A 21,114-nucleotide genomic window follows, 5' to 3' on the forward strand; every position below is an offset into this window, starting at 1 on the left:
CGTCGTGCTGTCGTCGTGGTTGCGCTGTATGGCGGCACTCGAGGCTCGAGCAGCTTGGGTGTTGTTCGGCTGGCTGAGGCGTGTGTGGGGGGAGGGTGGCTTTTACCGGTGGCAGTTGCGTCGCGAGCGAATCAGACAACTGTGATTTTTGTTGTTGCTGGCTACATTTTATTTGGCTTTTTGTTGGCAGGGCGCTCGCTTCACGTTTTCCTTTTTTTCTAACTCTTGGTTTATTTGTAATGCTCGCTGCGTGCGTGTGAGTGGGAGCGAGTGTGTGAGTGAGGCGCATTATCCAATGGGGGGTTGCTGTTGAAATTCACCACGATTGAAATGCTCACGAAGCTCGCATTGAATGCGAATTGAATTGAATGCCGCTCTTGTGGGAAATTCGCTCTGCATATTTTACTTTGGAGCGGCATTTGCGAATTTATGAATGAATTTCGACTCTGTGTGTGTGTGTGTGTCTGTGAGTAAAATACTTACAATGTGAGCTCTGAATGTGTGTGCATTTGATGTTTGCCGTTGTTGCTGCTGGCGAGTGCGTGTTAAGCAGAAATTGATTGTCATTGGTCATGGCATTGGCATGCGGCACAGCTGCAAAAAAACAGCAAAAAACGGCTGCAAATCTTATTGAATTTCTTCTCATTTATTAATTTTTTTATTTTATTTTATTTTTTATTTTAAAAATAACGCGATGTTGTTTTTCTTATTTTTTGTTTTGAATAAATAAATAGACTAAATAGTTTTATTATTAAATGCTCCTATTAATGAAATTTAAATACAGGTCTATCATTGGTGTTAATTTCTATTATTGAAATTTGTCGTAAGCTTTTCTATTATTTTCATATAATAACTATACTTAAACACATTAAAATTTATTTTAAAGTTTTCATTAACACTCTATTTTGTCATGGTTCAAAAATATCACCGATTATATATAGCTGTAAAATTGGAATTAGCTTTTTGGTGTCATTAATAAATGATGGATCATATTATATCACTGTTTAGGCTTGAATTGTTTGTTGGTCGGGTTGTTCACGAAATTTGTAATATATATGTTTTATTTATAAAATATCGATCCTTTTGAATCAACAGTCAGACTGGAATATAAACTTATTAATTGAATGTAAGCCAATACCCAAAATATATACATATATGCCGTCATGAGACATATTAATAAAAAAAATAAAACTTTAATTAAATTAATTCTCAAATATATATACTCGTAAATATAATACTCGTAAAGATGTTCAAAAATTAAAAAAAAAAAAAATACATTAAATTCCCTTATCTTTCAACAAGTTAATTAATATCTAGTTTTCTACTCACGCGCAATCAACGTGAAGTCTATTTAATATTTTGAAACTAGGCCAGGTAAATTATTATTGGAAATATAATCATTAAGCCACCAAAAAGCATGCTATATTTTTTATTTGACGCTTTTAATTAATTTTATGCCCAGCTGCAGGCAGCCGCAAATATCAAAACTGAAAAACAAACTTTAAGCGTTAGGCACACACACACACACACCCATACATTCGCACACTTTGCTACACCTGGCTGGCACTTTTCAATAACGGTACCAGATTGTGTCAGGCTCTGCTTGGCCTGAAGTTTCTAGAGTCGCCCTCGAGCCCGTCTCATTTGCAGCTTAATTGCGCGCATATATCAGCTCTAGTTCGCTGAAGGATCTGGGTGGCGTCAGGTGGGGTCGGGTCGGGCAGGTGGCTAATCAAACCGGCCCCCGCACGCCCACCTGCGCGGCTTGGTTAGCCTATCATTTTCACACAGCACACGCACATGGCCAATAAATAATGGAAAACAAAACACAGAAACCGAAACTAAAAAAGCAAAAGAGCAAAAAACAAAAAAATGTCTGCAGCGTAAAAATGATTGTTATGAAGCGAAAATGTTGAAAAGGATATCCGAGCGCGCGTTCCCACACTCCGCGTCCTTGTTGTCCTCTCCGCTCCACGCTCGCCAGGAGCTGCTCGAGTCCTGGCTTGGCATTGCGTGCCAATGCACTTGCGCCACAAATCATTTTTCGCCTGAAAAGTCCTGAGGCGCCAAAGGGTTCACAGGACATCGACGCCGGCTTCCAACTTGTTTTTCAAGTTTCTTTCGCTTCCTTGGCAACTTCTCCTCCATTGCCTTGCTTCTCCTTTTCGTTTCATATTTTCCTTTTTTTGGTCCCGTTTTCGGCGTAGACTAATATAAATTTTGACACCTGATAATTGCTTTTCACTCGCTTCCGCGTTTTGTGTGTTGGATGCGACGACAACAGCTGCAGCAGCACCGACCCCCACCCCCCTCAATCCAGCACCCCCTCGTTCCCAGCCCCTGTGTAATTGCGGATGAACATGCAAAGGCTGATCGCAAGGATGGGCCACGACAGAGCTGGGCCATGGAAGCCAACGAGGAACTTCAATAAATTATAACTAAATTCTCGCTTTTGCATTTTTACGATGCGCGGCATTTAATAGACAAAGTTAGCCTGAATTATTGGCACAGCCTTGATGGCATTTCGCCCATAAGCCGGAAATTGGCAATTAAAAGTGCATAAAACAAGATATTTCCATCAAATAGTGTCAGTCAAGCGAACTACATTAACACGACTCAAATGCTTCAATCGAGAGTGCAGCAAAATTGTATTCATTTATCTTTTGAGAGAGTTGTAGCTGGTAATGTAACTGTTGTATTTTATATCTATTTTATTTCAAATTTTTTATATTCCTTTTAAGTATTTATTGCTAAAGCATTTTATAGTTGAGCTCGGAATAAGTATTATTATTTTTGTTTTTTGTTTTTCAAATAAATTAGAATAATTTAATTTAGCAGAATTTTACATATATAAATATAAAGTGTATATTATATACACATAATTATAAATATCTGTGCAAACATAAAATTTATCTCTTCATTTATTAACTTAACTCATTTAGAGAGCATGAAGTATTTTAGAAATATTAATTTCGATGTGAAATGATTTTTTTAATAAAATTTTCATTTTGACATTGGATATAGGAATAAAATAGGAGCAATTTGTAACAACAAATCATAATTCAAATATAATTCAAATATACATTTTCTGCAATAGGAATAAAATATTAAAAACTGATAATTTTAATTTACAAAAATAAATAAATAAATAAATAAATAAATAGAAAAAAATCAAACAATTCGAATGAAATTTCAAAAATAAAATAAAAATCATAAAATTATTATTATTATTATGTATATATAGCTAGCTTAAATTATAGAGTGCTGGCTGCTGGGGCCTTCGACTCTCTTGCTGTGATTATATTTTGTTCACAATTCATCATAAAATAGTTAAACCATTTGTACGCTGAAGCGTGTGAAATAACTTAGAGAGCAACAAGTGCGATAAGAGAGAGGCACCTAGTGATAATAAATTAGAAAGCTTAAGAGTAAAATATGTTTATAAAGAAGTCCAGTTTTGAGAAAAGAGCAAAAACGCAGACTCGAACAATGCTGAACAACACACACAGCTATACATATTTATTTGTATGTATACATTTATATATGTGCATATTGTATGTATTTCAAATCGTCAACTACTCTGCAGCTAAAGAGTAGCGCCATCCCTCTCTCTCTCACACACTCTTGCTGAAATCCATCGCTCAGCAATTATCCGTTCGATCGCCAATTAGTCATGACTTGTTATCCATAAAGCCAGCGCCAGCCAAACGTTGATCAGTTGCTCAGCAGTCGCGTCGCGAATCGGTTCCCTTCCAGATGGAGTTGTTTTATTTCGCAATAATTCTGTTTTGCCTGTGTCTCCATCTCACGGCAAGGATTTTCAAGTGCATTGGTAATGATCTGAAGTTCTTTCTTGACTTGCTCATATGCATTTTCAAGGTGTCCTTCAATTTATGTAAATCACTATTAAATCTGTTGCGGTCAATCATAAATTAATTGAATAACAAAATATAAAATATTAACAATAATACAATACGAAAATCAGCCGACTAAAATTTTCAGTGCAATCAATTAAAATCGGTAAGTGCATAGACAATTATGTGATAAAAGAAATTCAATTGGTAAAATATCCTTTCTAAATTGGCAATTTTTCCTTACAAGTGGCAATAGCTATATGCTGTGCTGTCTTCAAGCATTCTATCCATATAACGTAATGTTTAAATGATTTTTCGAATTTAGTGTGTCTTATATAATATATGATGATTAAAAATCAGTTTAGATTATTGCAATGCATATTTCTCTCATTTTCGAAACTCTCATTCGCTAATGAACTAACTATTTTTAGTCCGTATGATAAGTCATGAAATGACGGTTAGTCAGACAATTAGTTACTCTGCCAGTAAATTTTGTCATTTGCCATCTGTTTAAATATCCATCTGTCATCAAGCATTCGTTACCAGACGTCAGAATGCTCTCAGTCATCTCTTTAATCATCATCATAATCATATAAACTATTAGTCGTCAGCTATATATCTATCAGTCATCCATCATCAGCTATCAATCATCTGTCATCAGTTGTAAGTCATCAGTCATCAATTTTGAATCATCAATCATCAGTCATTAGATATTAATCATCAGTCATGTGTTATGATCCATCCGTCATCAGTCATCATATATCAATCACCATTCATCAATTGCTAATCATCAATCAGCAATCATCAGTTATTAGCTATCACATAGCAATCATTCATCAGTCATAAATTATCAACCATGAACCATGTCGTCAAACACCAGTCATCAATCATCAGTCATCACCGATCAATCATCAGCATATTAATCATCAATCATTACCAACCATGTCATCAGTTATCAGTTATTAGTCATTAATCATCAGTCGTTAGTCATCACCGATCAATCATCGACCATTAGCGATCAATCATCAGTCTTCAATATCAGTCACCAAATATCAATCACCAACTAACCGTCATCCGTCCACAAGTCATTCACTATTTTACTCTACCTCTCTCTGTTTTCTCATTCTCTCTCTCTCTCTTTCCTTCTCTGTCTCATTCTCTGCCTCTAAATCAATCAAAATCCTTCCTAACACACATATCCGCAATCAAACCTTTTGCCTTTGCCTGCCTTTGATTAATGCCACGCACATTATTTTACTTGTCTGAAATTGTGCAACAGTAGCTAAGAGACTCGCTCTCTCTCTGTCTCTCTCTCTCTCCGTCCTTCTCTCTCTTTCATATGCTCGCAATTGACACTCTGCTTCCTTAACTAATCGCCAAAATGAGCAAATGTGCAGAGGCTGCTCTGCATGCTGCCTGCATTGGCCGCTGCTGGCACACGGATGCAGTCATAAATTAAATATGACACCTACCATAGCATCCATGCATGCGATGCCATGGCACCACCCACTACCACTCCCCTTAACACCCACTCTCCTTCCTCTCTCGCTGCTTGAGTCTGCCTCCATCTCTTTGTTCAGCTGTAGCATATGAAGTGCATTCATTATTCACACATATTCTGCTAATTAGCAAAATATTGTAAATGTTTGGATTTATGTGGACGGCACACACACACACACACACACATGCACACACGCACACCTCTGCAACCAATAGCTGCAGGTATAAGCAGTGCATCAAGTGAGGCGCCGTCCTGCTTGTTGATCAGCTCACGTAGCTTTACTCCCCCCTCACTCCCTGTCCCACCCACACTCTCACTCTGTGTGTCTGTGTTTAGGTGTCATTTGTGTGATTTAGTGGCCGGAGGTGTCGTCGGTGTCGGCTGACGTCGACTGAGCAGTCTGTGGACGACAACTGAGCTCTGCGGCGTCTATAAATTTTGGTTTGCCTTTCAATCGCCTTTCAAACCGCCGAACGCACCAGCTTTGATTGAAATTTGCCAACTATGCAACAGCAGGCGACAGCAGTTCTCAGTTTCGCAGAATTTGTTTATGCAGCAGTTGTTTGGTCTACTGTTATTCTTGCCTTGGTTTTAATTACTGTTTATTGATAATCGCCCTATTGAGACTCGTCGCGACTTGTAACATTAAGCGGCTAGACAGCAAGCGGCTCCACACGCAGTCTGATACCCTGGTCGGGTATTAGCAAAAAGTTCTTGCTGCCGATGGTCAGCTTGCCGGAGCCATCGGCGGGCAGCAGGAAGCGGTAGGAGCTGAGCAGCGTGATGAGCCCCACCTTGACCTGCATGCGTCCGAAGCGCAGGCCAATGCAATTGCGCGGACCATCGCCGAAGCCAAGGAAGGCCATGGGATGGCGCTGCTGCAGGGCGGCCGGCTCGAAGCGTTCCGGGCGGAACTCGTGCGGCTCCGGATAGTACTCCGGATCGTAGTGTATAGCACACACCGGTATATGCACGCTCAGGCCACGCTCCAGCACTATATTCGCCTCATCGCCGGGCACTTTGTAGTCCTCGGAGGGAACGCGGGTCAGAGACGCCAGAGCCGGGTATTTGCGGAGAGTCTCTAAAAGCGGGAGGAGAAAAGAGTATTAAAGCAAGAGAATACATAAGATAATATTAGGTGAAAGTGAAAGTGAATTGAGATAATCAACCCACTATAAAGAGAATGTAATAAAGGCCTAAACAGACTAGACAAAAGCTTTTGAAGTAGATATAAACAGAAGTGAATGGGAGCTTTGATTATCTTGCCTGAACAGGTGCGCATAGAGCAATCAGATAAAAAATCAGATAGGCACTCAGATAAGGTGAGTGGGCGAGCCTATGGCAAGAGCTTGCTTATGAGTATAAATATAGAGTAAATATACTTTTAAACTATTGTCAAGTCATCGAAAATCCATTACCGCCCGAGAGGCTGGAAGTACCAAATGAGTCCAGAGATGATTACTGTGTTCAGAGTTTAAAGAATTTCTAAAAGAAGTTGAGCAAGTACTCAGAGGCTCAAATACATATATATATATATTCATGTATATATATATATACTTCTAGGACTAAAAAAAATCAATAGATTGTTGCTCAAGTGCCCTAATAAAAGCAAAGCAAGATTTGAAAGAGAATTGATATTTTATAACTTAGAGGTATTTAGATTAAAAATGCTCCATTCCTATTTGATGAAGCATTTGCATATTATCCCTTTATATGTGGAACTAATTAATTAGCTATTAATGGTAGACAACAAAATTGTTGAAAAGAGATATTATATTCGTATTTTTGTTTCAGCTAACGACGAATTAGAAAAGAGTTTCATGATCCCCTTTTATTTCTTCTCTATTATCAGAATCTGAAATCGGTACTAACAGGCAACAGACAGACGTATTTAGGTGTTAAGAACTGTTATATATTTAACATAAAAAACTCAGTCTCTGAAGATTATTTGAAAGTTCTCAGCAGCCAACGAAACACCGAGAATAACTTGAAATGGAAGCGAGCAGTGAATTGAAATATAGTTGACAACTGTTATACACTGTTATACATATTATAAAATACCCCCACTGCCATATATACTTTGATAGTTTATTTTAACCAATATCTAGATTTGTCAATATCGCTTTAAATAAGTGAATTCAGTCCCACAATCTCTAAAGTCTGCTTAGAGTGATATATTTATTAGACAGTCTCTATCATAATTCACTTTAATTGCTTTGTGGATTAAAATCTGAGTGCATTAAAATCTGTTATAGCCTAAACGTATGAACGTATGGCCTTCATTTCTTTTGTTTACTCTGTATAAACATTATTTCAAGTGCTTTCACTTACTCCAACTGTTTTCAGGCGAATTAAGCAGCGTTAGGCACTGCACATTGTATGAAATATCGCCGCAGACACAGCGTATCATATTTGAGTTTTATGGCCAGATAGGGAACTTTGCTCATCAGCTAGATATGGATTCGACCTTAATCTAAGCACTCACCGTTAACAACTTGGTCCAGGTATGACATCTCCATCATTGCTTCGTAGGTGAGTTTGCCGTGCTTTTGGAGAACGCTTTGGATTTCGGCTCTCAGTTGGGATTGGATGTCTGGGTTTTTGGCCAGCTCGTAGAGGGCGTAGCTCATGTTGCTGGAGCTCGTCTCGAAGCCGGCGACAAAGAAGACGAAAACCTGGGCGGCCAGCTGATCCACGGTCAGGCCGTCCTTCTCCTCCGTCTTGCGCAGACCGAGCAGCAGATCCATGAAGTCGTTCCGTTTGATATTCTCACGCTCTCGCACCTCGACTGTGTCGCGTACGAGGCGCAGAAAGAAGCTGACGAAGTCCTCGTGCGGATGTCGAGGCCTGATAGGCATTTTTTCCAGAAATTTCGCATAGGTCCGCTTGAACAGACTCCAGCGAACACTGCGATTGTGGCCAGTGAAGAGCTGACGTGCCACCTCTCTGAACTCGGCCTTCGGATTCTTCAGACTGTTGCACTCGATGCCGAAGGCGCAGTTGCCAATCACATCGACTGTGTAGCGCCCCAGCAGATCGTGCAGCTCCAGGATGTTGCCGTTGCCCGCGCTCTCGGCCACCTCCTGCCGGCAGGTCTCGTCCAGCTGCTGAGCAACGCTCGTGATTGTGCTGAACATGTACTTAATCTTTCCGCTCGTAAAGGTGGGCGAGAGCTTCGTTCTCAGCGCACGCCACTGCTCGCCGTGCAGATTGAACAGATGACCTGACAGCGGATTCTTTTCCAAATTGAATGGCGTATTCATGCGGTCCACGAACTTGTTGAAGTCCTTGATGAGTATGGTCTTCACCAGATCCAGATCCGTGACCACGGCCATGGGGCTTGTGTAGACATACGTGCCAGCCACCTTCGATTTGCCCTTGAAGGCATCGTAGGCCTCCTGCAGTAGCTCGCTGTGGTGTATGGACTTTAGCTTGAAGAAGTTGCCAAACAAAAAGTGGGTGCGCACCTGTGGCACGCCACGCTGCTCCCAGTACGTGTAGCAATGCCTCAGGTAGCCGAACAGCCAGGTGAGCACCAACGAGAATACGATTAATACGAATCCCATATTGAGAATGGAACTAGAATTAGAAATGGAGCTGCTGATGCTGCGACAGACCAAAGACTAACTAGCTCAACTCTACTCTTGACTCTACTTATAGGCGTTGATAAGCGCAGACAGAGCTATTATCATTTGTTTTACTAAATGACAGTGCCTTTTATAGAGCATACAGTGAGTCATTCTGCTTTTGTTTGATTTGTTTCAATGTGAACTGTACAATATTTTATCCTATTTATTGGTATGCCTGAGATAGATCGATCTGGCGTATGTCTGGAAGATCGATCAGTTACTATAAAATATAGTGAATATATTTTTGATATATTTGCATTGCTATAAAAGATTTTCATAAGACTAAGTTAAAAATTAAGCTTTTAAGATAACTTTCATTTTTTGTTTCAATTATTTCTATACTTATAAATAGAGTATTTTATATATAGTCAAAAAATTTGCGAAATAAATTTTTTATTAATTTTTTTGGTTTAATTAAATGCAATATTTATTTATGCGTTTTTATTTTATTTAATATATATATATATAACTCAGGTTCAATATATTATAAAAAATATTTTATTTGATTTAAATAATTGCATTATTCAGTCCTACTTTTTATTTTATTTTTAATTTATATATTTCATCTGCAGAAAAAGCATTTAATCTTCGCTAGCTTCTGGTTGATAACCATTCAGATTTGTTGCTCGCTGAAAATTCATCAATAACAGCAGTGACGTTGCAAAACTACAATGACTCTGCAATATTTCTAATGCACACGTAAGTGCGTATTCCCTCTCTGATTCATAAGTATATATAAGCCAAATAATTTTAGATTTCAATTTGAATAGAAACACAAACATTTGATACTTTAGCTACAAAGTTGATAGAGTTTGTAGTCGCTAGATAACCGCTAGGTTCTTAAGATCATTTGCATTATCTTAAAGCAAATATATGTTTTCACGCAACGCTGAGGCGTTGCGATGCATCGCTCTAATCGCCCAGTGAATGATAAGAGCAAACAAGCTCAAGCTCTGAGCAGCGGAACAGAGAGAGATTCTGTTAGCTTTAAAATGCGAGTCTTCTGCAGTGCCAGATCAGTCGCATTTCCTATCTGCTGCGAGAGAGTTACATTTAATGCAGCGCAGCTCTGCATTTCTGTAATAAATAAATAGTAATATAATATTCAAAATGAATTTAATTATTATTATTATTAAACCGAATATGATGAATATATATATATATCTAATAATAAACCTTATAAATAAAATCCTTTATTCAGCTAAAAATCTTTTCCTTTTTATTCCGTTAGCCAAATTTCTTAGTGTAAGTCTTAAACTTTGAATATTTTTTCATTTACCGTATCCAAACTGTAATCTGTAGAAATATTTAACATTCCCGCTTACTGTTGTTCTTAGCATTATCACAGAAGCTTTTACTGTAAAAGCTTTTCATGGTTGTTGCGTCCACTTATAAAAGCTGTCATCATATACTTCCCCTAGAAAGCTTTAGGATTGCTGCTGAAGCTTTTGCAATTGTATAAGCAGAAACTCACCACGTGGTGAGGTATTTTTTTGTTGGTGCACATATTAATATAAGATAACGATATAAGTATAGGGACTAGGAATATTCAAAACTAGTAAGACATATTATTAAATATGTATAAGTAATATACAAAGCGAAAAGGAAATTCAAGATTTAATTATGGCACATAAATTTAATGTAATAAATAATATTTTTATATTCAAAGAACACTAACTTACCTGTTTATAATTAACTTAAATATGCATACAAGATATACTATTAATAGTCTGCTTAGACATATCTGACATACATGTGTCAGGGCAGACAAGTGAAATTTGCCTATGTGAAATGTGTAAAAGCCAGTCAAAGAATTAATTAAAATAGTTTGAATTTCACATATCATTAAACTGATCAATGACAGCTGCTGTAAATAATCGCCATGAACACAAACACACACACAGACACACAAACACACATACATATATGCAGAAATAGAGATATATATTTAATTTCGTAGCAAATTGACTTTATCAATTACACGATTGAATAATACACACGCACACACACACATGCACCCAGCAACCGTGTCATGTGGCATATGATGCATTAAAATCGTTCAATAAACAGTCCAATAGATGGCACTGTAAGCTCACACCTCAATAAATTGAGAATTAATTGTGAATTTTTGCCGTAAGGTAGAACGAAATGCAGTTTAAAAAAAGTGTTGCCTACCGTTGAGGGCGAATCGAAGCCGGTGCTCAGCCGGTGTTCAGCGCTTTAGTCCTTTGAGGCTGCCAGCATCAACTCAATTGTGTGTGCGAGTGTGCAAGTGTATGAGTGTGCGTGTGTGTATGTCTATGTGGTCTTGCCGTTTGGTTAGGTTGCGTGGATTTCGCTCGCCATTCTGGACATGCGGCACATGCTCTTATTAACTTGCCTTTTGTGTGCGGACTACAGTGCAGAGCAGGCTAAAAAGGGTAAACGGAGGAAAACGGCACGGGTGATTGCATAACCCCACACCTACACACACACATACACACCCCGCACACACATGCCAATTTTTTGCCATTTGCGGCGCAACGCGTGTGAAAATGCAACCAAATTGCCGCGGTAGCGATTTTTAAAAGACCAAAGCATAGCAATGCCAAATGGGTATATTACGTTTCTGGCTTGTCTGCATGGGCGATGCTGGAGCAGTTGCAGATGTGGGCGGAGTGAATTGCTCAAGCAGAAGTTCTTTTACTGAACTTATGTTTCCATTTTCTTTGAACCTTATTCGTTATTCTACTTCTTTTTTTTTTAATTTTATTTCTTTTCACTTTTATTATCTTGTTTCACTTGCTCCTCTTATTTCTTAACTTTCCGATTTGTTTCATTTCCCATCTCTGGAATTTTTTTTCTCATATATTTTCTTCAAATCCTAATTATTATTCAGCGTACTCTTACTCTGTGCTGCATCTCTTCTCCTAGCTTTCCACTCTTATCATTTATTTTTATATATCTAACATTTTATATTATTATTTTCTCATTTTTTCGCATCTTATTTGATATCATTTGTTTTCAATTATCATTTATTTAATATTTTCTTTTGTGATTTTATCTCCTTTATTTTGTACTTTTTCCGTTCCAATTCCATTTCAACTCTTCTGTTAGTTTCTCTCATCCTTCATCTACACTTTGGTTGCCTACTTTCTTGGCTTCTCTTCTCTTCATCACTTTTCTCTTATTGAACTTTTTGTTTTGTTTTATTCTTTACTTACATCACCATTTGGCTTCATTACTTTATTCTTCATTACTTCTATTCTTCTTTTATTCTCTCTCCCTTTTTTCTACATATTTTCCTCTGTTTATTTAATTTTTTTCCCAGTTTTTTTCTCCATTTAAATTCTTTTTGTTGTCTGCCCTAGCCTTATAGTTTTACTATTTATCTAATCCCTTTTCTTTAATATTTCTATCTACCTTTTTGTCTCTAAATCTCTCTTTATCTCTCTCTCTCTCTCTCTCTCTCTCTCTCTCGCTTATTTTCTCTGTTTATTTGGAGTAATGTAACACAATACTGGCAAAAATTTAATTTTTTTGTATCTAGATTTTCTATACTTAATTTTATTCATCAAATTTATTTTATATATTGTACAGCCAGCAGATCAACTGAAACTTGGGTCTATATAAAGTTTGTATGCAGTAGTGTGAGACTCGATTATTATTTTTTAATTTTCTTATGCTTTTGGCACCAAATCAATATTCATTATAACTTTGCATGTTTCTTCAAATAATAAATAACCGCCCTAGGCCGACTTTGTTTTTTTCCACTCCTCTACATATAAAAGAAAAATGTAATTGATTTACAAGTTGATTGAACAAATAAGTGCATAAACAATATAAATGATTGAACAATGATCAATATACAATTTATTTAAATTATTTTTTTATTAAAAAATTAATTGATTATTTAATTTTAATCATTTTTATAAAAATGATCATAAATAAATGATTATCACAGAAAATATATACACCCCAACTCATATTTTAAGCATCAGCTAAAGACAATTCCTTTATAGGGCATCTGTCGGCACATACGCTTTTCATGGCCCATTTCGAATATGGACTCTGTGAAGCCCTTGAGCAAAAAACTAGCCACGTCCGACGTGCTTTTAATTGGCTGCTCGTGAGTTTATGAGGGCAACAGCAGACATTTAATTTATTTTAATAATTATGTATTTTGTTTTACTATCTTTTTATTTTGCTCTTTGCTTTGTTTTTTTTTTTTTTTTTTTTTTTAATTTTTCAGTTGCTCTGCGCTTTTTGAATTAAATTAATAAACTCGCTGGCGATACGCAGAAGTTTTTTTATTTTTTATTTTATTATTTTATGTTTTGTTTTTGCTGCCTAGTGCTGACTTTGTAATGAAATATTTTTGCCATGTGGGGCGATGGCGTAAAAAATTGATGGTAAACGTAACTTTTAAGAGGGCTAGAGAATCTGCTGTGGAGCAGCATCAGCATCAGCAGTTGAGCACAAATTGTGTGGTTAAGCGCACTTTGTTGTTGAAGCTGAACAAAAAAAGATAGAGGCGTGGTCTTTGGCGGAAGTCACATAAATTGAAAGGGAGTGGGCTGAGCTTTTCACATATCAATTACTTAAATCGATTCTTGAGCTCGCTTTTGATTTAATTTGATTGTGGCCCCGAGGCATTGCGGCTCAGATGTCTTTTATCATATATCCTATAGCAAACCTGTATAGCATTTGAACAATTTCTTTAAAGCAAGGTTGCTAGGAGAAATAAAGTAATTATCATTTGAGAAATTTGTATACACGTATTTTTTTTTAAACTAAGCTTTAATGCATTGAATTTAGAACTAAAAAGGGGTTTTCTAATTAATTTTCATGTTGCTAGAAGAACTTTTTGTGTTTATAACAAATTGAAAAAAAAAGGCAAGGGCAATTTGAAAGCAAACATTAAAAATATTATTCATTAATATATAGATCATATTTTTGGCATAATGAAATTTAGATGACACATATGTATTATATATATAAAGCCTAAGATATATTATATACACATACATATATTTTAATATTTATATATGGTATTTATATTTATAAGTGACCACACAAGGGCCACACTATTTTCAATTAAAATATTTCAACAACAATTTAAATAAATATGCATGATGATAAGCTTTGCTGCTGAAGTATTCCATATAAAATTCTTTATGAATTACATAATGACTGCGAAAACATGTGAAGAGGAATGCAAAATGTAGGAAGAGTTTCATTTATTTGCTCATAAACATAAATGTAAATTTTGGCTTTCACCTGAATTTGAGCATACTTTCTTAGATGCCAAACCAATATCGGGCAGACTTTGGTATAGATAGCACTATTTATAAGGCAAAATACTGCTAATAAGCTAAGCAGTAGTTTCTTCACTTCATACATCGCCTGGATATTATATACGAGAGAATGCTGTAAAGTGTTTGACAGTGTTTGACTAGGAGATGCTTAAAGCACTGCTCAAAATGCATTTTTACTTGGGGTAAGTTCGACTCTGTCAGGAGTCTAACTTACGTGTCCTCTTGGTCCACACGCATCTGCTCGACTTACTTCTTCACATTTTCAATTGCTATATAAATATAGAAAGAAAAAGAAAGATAGTTGATCTTCAAGGCTGCAAAGCGAAACACGAATAGAATTTGTTTGTATTGGCTTAAGCTCTGTTTGACAATTTGCTGAATGTCAAGCAGAGTTCTAAGCCCCAAAATAAAAATTGTTTGTGCTTCGACTTGCAGCTATGACATTGATATGTTTTTTATACATATATAGTGTAAGCAAAGTATTTTCTATGAACTCAGGCGAATGTGAGCTGGGGATTTCATGTGGCTAACTGGACATCAAATTGGGAAAGTTCATAAGCCAGTTGACCATCTTATTGCAAATGCAACTGCTGTGAAAATAAACTTTAGATTGAATTTGCCCATTTAAAAAAAAAAGTAAAGATAAATATATAAGTCAGAGCTCAAAGTTGAAATAATTGAAGACGGCATTTTATTTCCATGTTGTTAAATCAAAGAAATCAATTACAATATATTTATATATATGCATATATATATGTATTTATATATAGATTTATAATTATTTATAAACATGTAGCGGTGCACGAAAGAGAAGCCCAAATGAGTCTAAAGTAAATGGTTTTCCTTGTCCTTTTTCTTTTATTTTTTTGTTTTGTTTTTTGCCTTCACTTTCGCAACGATTCATACGAAGGTTGGATGCTCTCCACTCGACCATTTGACTTAAGCCTAGATTTAAATGTAGCTTAGAGTTGTTCTTTTTTTGTTTCTTGTTTTTTGTTTTTAGTTGTAGTTCATTAGCTGCTCTGCCTAATACAACACACGTCAATCCTAAGCTCTAGGATGTCCTTTTTTTTTCAAATTTGCGAATCGCTTCAATTTTACATGCTAATACTTTGTAGTTCCGTTGTATGTTTATAAGCCTGTCTGCATTATGTGGGTGTCTATGTGTGCCTGGGTGTGTGTGTGTGTGTGTACAAAAACCCTTTTCAACTTACGCGCTAAGCAACAACAACTTTTTACATTTAGCTCTCGATCGAATCTCTCTCGAATTAATTGCTTACAACTGATTTAGCTTAGATCTACGAACTGTTTTATTATTTTGTACAGATTACTACTTAATTTCTCGGTTAAGTTCTTAGGCCTGCCACGCCCCCAGGTAGACAACGATAATCAACGAGTGTAATATGTTGTGTATGTGCACAGCGGCTGAGCTTTTGAGGTCCTGCATGCGATCCATTTCGTCGGTCAGCGATTTGGCGTCGTGCTTCAAGGGCGTATTCTTGCCGTCCGACCGATAGGTGGCGCCATGATCGGGCACTGCAAGGGAGCACAGAAAGAGAGAGGACAGATAAATATAAATAATTCAATTGATTGGAAGCACTTTAGATGCACAGAGATAGACGGATAGAGAGATATATATATATATATATATATATATATATATATATATGTATATAGATATTATTGTCTGGCTCTGGCGTGTTACTTAATCAAAAGCCATATTCCTTTATTTTACGTGCATGGCTTTTATGATGTGTCCTTTCATAACTCTGGCCGCCGGCAGTTGGGCCAGCCAATCGAATGTCCTTTTTCAATTATGCGCTTGCCACACGCCAGCGAGCATAAACAATAGACAGGATGCGTTTATAGCCCAGTCATTTGTACACAAACACACACACACGCAGAGAGAGAGAGAGAGAGAGAGTGAGTGGGAGACATGGTAGACCAAACTGTTTGTCAAGGCGTTCCGTTTGCGAAACGTATTGCATATAAAAGGACACAACTTTCGTTCGTACTGCTCAACTGTTCCACTTATTTATAACATTCGCACTTATACAGCTCTCTTTTTGCCCCCAATTGTTTGTTGCTTTTTTTCTGGCATTTTGGCCAAAAATCGAAAGTATTTCCTCTGGCGGCATTTTGTTTCAATTTCACTTTGGCAGCGCCAAAAATTGTTTCGATTTTTATTGCTTAAGTGCGTTAAACCCTTGCGCGCCAGGACATGCACTCCACTCCAAACAAAATGAAGAAGAAGAAGAGCAGTGTATCCGTGTGTGGGTACACACTCACACGAGTGTTTGCCGCAGGGACACTCATTGCGGGCGGGGGCGAGAGCTCTGTATTGTTTTTCCCATCAATTTATCGTGCAGCCCTTATTTTTTTTTTCTTTACATATCTGTTTTAGTTTTTCTGCCTTTTTTATTTGTCTTCCAATTTTTTCTTGTTTTTCCGGTTTTTTTTCGGCTGGTTGTTTGTTTGCCTGGCAATCTGTTTCATTGGACATTTGTTTGTGTGCTGCAGTTACAAATGTGACGGCAGCAGGAAGCGGCAAGTGGGAAGTGAGAAGTGAGGAAGAGCGCACTAGGCGCTGGAATTGCCCACGAATTTTTGTATTGTTTTCTCAGTTTTTTTTTTTTTTTTTTTTTCATTTGTCCTGCTGTAGGCTGCAATTGGTCATTAGGCGCTTCGCTTTCGAGCTCTGCGGTTGAGCTGTACAACTGTGGCTTGTGGCTGGAGCACTCTGGCTTCACACACTCGGTTGCAGCTCGACTTTGGCTATGGGCGGGCGACAAGTTTCAGAGTAAATAACTCTAGATTCAATGACAATAAGCCTAAATTTATCTATGCATAATTAAGGAGGGTTAATCTTATTTAAACATTCAATCGGAATTTAAGTGTATTTGAATTGTTATTTAATTATAATATATTTGTAAATTGTATAAATTAGGTTGGTAACTATTTATTTTGTAGGAGGTACGGATAAAATGTAAATATGGTTGGCTAAATGTTTATATGTAATATATGTAGAATATTGAATGTTTCATGACGATGTTCAGTTCGATCAATTATCTTTTATAATTATATAACAAATAGAATTCAATTCGTAACTAAAATACTATTTGTATTATTTTATTATTTAATATTCTATATTTAATTAGGTGGGTAATTTTGATTATTTTCATTTGTTCGCTCTGCTGATGCTCTTTTTGTTTATTTCTTTTTCAACGCTGAAAGGAAAAAAAAAAAAAAAAAAAAAAAATTCATATTCATACATATGATACTATTATTAAATAATTTAATGTAATTTTTATGTATCGGCTAGTAATAATTCAACAATTATTGTTATCTTGGACTCAGGAGCTAAGCATTTATTTTATTTATTTTATTTTAAAATTATAAATGAAGTTCTTATAAAATATGATTAAAAAGGAATATATATATATATATATTTATATATAATATATAATATGTGATAGAATTATAACCATAAAGTTCTATATCCTCTTATAATATTTGCTTAACTTATTTTAAAGTCCATGCTTGCTTAGACCACGCCCACTGCTTTCATATGTGATCAAGTAAATCAACTGCTTTCTAATTCTTTTGCTTTGCCCTGGCAAGTCGAACTTCATTGAGAAAAGTTTGTCATTGGAGTGAAAAATAACGCATCGAGTGGAATTTCTTTCTATTTTCGCTGGATTTTCTGTGCTTCCTAAACGTAGTTTGGTTCGTTTTGTTTTTAACGAGGAACCCTTTTTATTTTTATTTATTTTTTATTTTTTTGTGTGTTATTTTTTTAAACGGAAGTGCGCAAATTGCTTTGCACCGGGTCGAAAAATTTATTTGTATGTCTTTTGGCTTTTATTTTTCTATAAGCAGCTTTTCCTGCCGCCGCCCACCCGCCGGCCGGGCCGGGCCTGGGGCTGGCTGGGTTTGTTTTGCTGGCGTCTGCAAACATTTCCATGTGTGAAAGAACGAGTTTTGCCCTGGTCCTGCAACGTGTTTGTCCTGCTCCTGTCGCTGCGTCCTTAATGTCCGTGCCGGTCGCTCGATCTGTGTGTGTGTGTGTTTGTGGGGAGGGGTGGGGGCATGTGTGTGTGAATGTCTGGCTGATTTTTATTGACGCCTGAGCATGTGTTTATGCGCATGGGTCTGTCTGTCTGTGTGTGTGTGTGTGTATGAGTAGGTCCCAACGGTGTCTTTAAAGCGCTTCACTATAAAGAAGCAGAACCAAAACGCTGACGGGTGTAAACGCTTTATCTCGCTGAGCTTTTATAGGCTGCTGTGTGGCGTGGCGACTACTTGAACCTAAGCTTTAAGTAATTTCTGCATAATTCTGTGCATGCCCTCGGGTGCAATCGGGCCCAATGAGGCCCGGCTGCAGCTAATAGAAAACAAGTGCTCGAGCAGCCCTCGGCCGTGCCCATATTATAGATGCGTGCGGATAGTCAAGGCAGCTTGGGCTGTTAAGGCTGAAATATATACATATATGTGTATATGTGTATTTAAATTGAATATTTCATATTTCATTGGGAATTTACAAGAGATTGCGCTAGCGGGAGTTTGGGGCCCCGGAGCTCTTCTTTGACGCGCTCCATTAGCGCTCTTTAAATTGACACCCTTTCGGCAAGTGTTGCACACACACACACACAGACACACAGACGAATTTCACACCTCAATTGTTGCGCCTGTTGCACTTAATGCAGAAAAGCGAAGCAAAAACAACGGAGAGAAAAAATAACAAGGCGAGCAGTGCCGGGAGAGCTGCCGCCGGCACTTGAGACTCACTTGAATGGCGAACGGGGCGTTACGGGTATGCGTTACATTTGGGTTTTCATTTGTGCGGCAATGCATTTAACGCCATGTGGCAGAAACAGTTGCGCACTTGGCGGCTTGAAACTATAATAAAAATGCACGAAAAGCAAAAGAATACAAATATATGAAATGCTGGAAGCACGCGATGCGATTTCCAATGGCTTGCCACATGCCCCAGCTGCAATTGCTGCTACCGTTGCTGCCGTTGCTGCTGCTGCTGCTGCTGCTGTCTGCTGCATTTCATTTACTTTATCATTTTTCACTTCTCGCTCGGCAAATTATAAGCAAATTATTGCGGCCCGCTGAATGTCAGTAATCATCATGAAGCCCCTTATAGCAGTAGCAGTTCCAGTCGCAGTTGCAGCTGGAGTTGGAGCTGAAGTCGGCTGCATGTGAGCAGTCGCATTTCCGGCGGGTGTTGCGCTCATTTTTGTTTTTATTGCATTTCCTTGTAATTTGTGTCATATTGTTGCCCGTTGGCCGAGCAAATTAAAAATGAAAGGCGACAGCAACAACAACAACAACATCAACAGCAGCAGCAGCAGCAGCTTTTGTGGTTGATTGCAACATTTTAATGACTGTTTAAGTGCGCGCCCCGAAATGCAATTGCAGCGTTTCATTTCTGATTGCAACCTGCTCGATGCAGTCCTTCAATTTCTGTGGCAATATTGATTTCATATTTACTCATTGCTTAACCTGAATCGAATTGCTTGCATGAGATATTTTTAAAAATTGCATTATATGAATGAAATCAATTAAACACTCATTTAGTTAGATCACAAACATAAATTTAAAACATTTTATATTTTATTGTAAAATTTGTTGAGAAATTAATAATTTTGTTTCTTCATGTATTTAGGTTTAAACTTAAATAATTGTAATAAATATCAATAATAATCATTTAATAAAATTTAAAAATTAGGTGGAAGTGAAATATGTATATATGATGAATATATGATAAACAGAAGATATTTATTTTCATTTTATTATTTTTTTTTTTTATTTATGTTTTATTTGCAAACTTTTTCAATATAAGGATAAATGGTAATAAAATTCGTTTAACAGTACAAAAAAATATATTTTAAAATAAAAATATCACTCTTTGCCATATATGAATAGAAAGTAAAGTCTGGGTGTGTATATGAAAAGTATTAGGATGATAGCGGATGGTGCTCAAGGTGCACTGAGGGTTATCAATTATATAAACATATTGTGTAGAAATTCATTTGTATTTTACTTATATAAAATAATAGATTTCATATAATAAAATGTATGTTTTATTTATTTATTAATTTATTTACTTTTTTTAAAGTTATTTTTAGCATATCATTAAAGCTAACCCGTTTTATTTTGCATCATTTAAAATTCAAATTATTAAAATTGACAAATATTCTACTATTATACAATTTAACTCTGCATAAATTGAATAAAAAATGGAAATTTGGTTTATAGATTGAATTATGCAAACTGTTAAGTATCTATGTATTCTATTCTTATACGCCATCTCTCAGTTGCTGTACAGACTTAGACGTATTCAAGTTTCGCAGACTCTCCGAATATAAAAGAAAAACAAAGTCGCAACATATGCAAAGCTCAGCAGTGATAAGCGCACGCCCATTGCCATTCACATGCTCCCTCTCTCACTCATCTCTCTGTCTCTCTCTCTCTCTCTCTGTCTTTCTTTCTCCCTCTCCCTTTGTCGCGATATGTGCAACATCTAGCAGGTAATAAATCTAACTGTAAACGCAGCGCTTACGACATTGCATGCCAGGCTTGAAAGTTGTCGTCATTGCAGCACCCAGCCCGCCATTACCAGGCGTAACAGCGACGGCTATGGCCCTCAGGCTCTGCCACCCGCGACCGCCCGACCGCCCGACCGCCCGCCCACACCCTAGATTGCCCTTTTGCCTCTGGCGTAAACGCAACATTTTCGCTGTCGTTTGCCAAAAATGGCTGTAGCCAAAGGCGAGGCATGATGCGGGTCGTCGTTGTCTTCGTCTCAGCTGACGACGGGCAGG

The 21,114-nt window shown here is 37.1% G+C and overlaps 2 protein-coding genes and 1 long non-coding RNA gene across 4 annotated transcripts in view; 1 reads left to right on the forward strand and 2 right to left on the reverse strand.

Annotated features, from left to right (window-relative positions):
- Positions 1-3,641: 3,641 nt before the first annotated feature.
- LOC116803808 overlaps positions 3,642-21,114 on the forward strand; it is a 40,271-nt gene continuing 22,798 nt past the window's right edge. The window contains exon 1 of the long non-coding RNA XR_004363819.2: positions 3,642-4,020. This is a non-coding gene — a long non-coding RNA (uncharacterized LOC116803808). The remainder of the gene's footprint in view (positions 4,021-21,114) is intronic.
- Positions 5,941-8,974, reverse strand: LOC6576764 (probable cytochrome P450 6a14). The gene is made up of 2 exons (XM_032728379.2): positions 7,841-8,974; positions 5,941-6,436 (listed from the first exon to the last, which is right to left on the reverse strand). The coding sequence occupies exons 1-2, from the start codon at positions 8,919-8,921 to the stop codon at positions 6,009-6,011; spliced, it is 1,509 nt and encodes a 502-aa protein (XP_032584270.1). The 5' UTR covers positions 8,922-8,974; the 3' UTR covers positions 5,941-6,008.
- The window catches only part of LOC6576765 (cell adhesion molecule 2), a 73,284-nt gene continuing 67,113 nt past the window's right edge, over positions 14,944-21,114 (reverse strand). For both annotated transcript variants that reach the window (XM_044008565.1, XM_032728378.2), the window contains one exon: positions 14,944-15,817. In XM_044008565.1, the coding sequence (XP_043864500.1) occupies positions 15,636-15,817 (182 nt within the window). In that variant the 3' untranslated portion in view covers positions 14,944-15,635. The remainder of the gene's footprint in view (positions 15,818-21,114) is intronic.

The sequence above is a fragment of the Drosophila mojavensis genome, unplaced genomic scaffold (genome assembly GCF_018153725.1).
Source record: "Drosophila mojavensis isolate 15081-1352.22 unplaced genomic scaffold, ASM1815372v1 contig_36, whole genome shotgun sequence".
Classification (NCBI taxonomy): Eukaryota; Metazoa; Arthropoda; class Insecta; order Diptera; family Drosophilidae; genus Drosophila; species Drosophila mojavensis.

Bases quoted from the DNA above. Each gene is read 5' to 3' on its own strand.
- LOC6576764 (XM_032728379.2), bottom strand. From the start codon at position 8,921: ATGGGATTCGTATTAATCGTATTCTCGTTGGTGCTCACCTGGCTGTTC. The intron at 6,437-7,840 runs GTGAGTGCTTAG...TCCCGCTTTTAG, and splicing joins CCTGGACCAAGTTGTTAACG to AGACTCTCCGCAAATACCCG.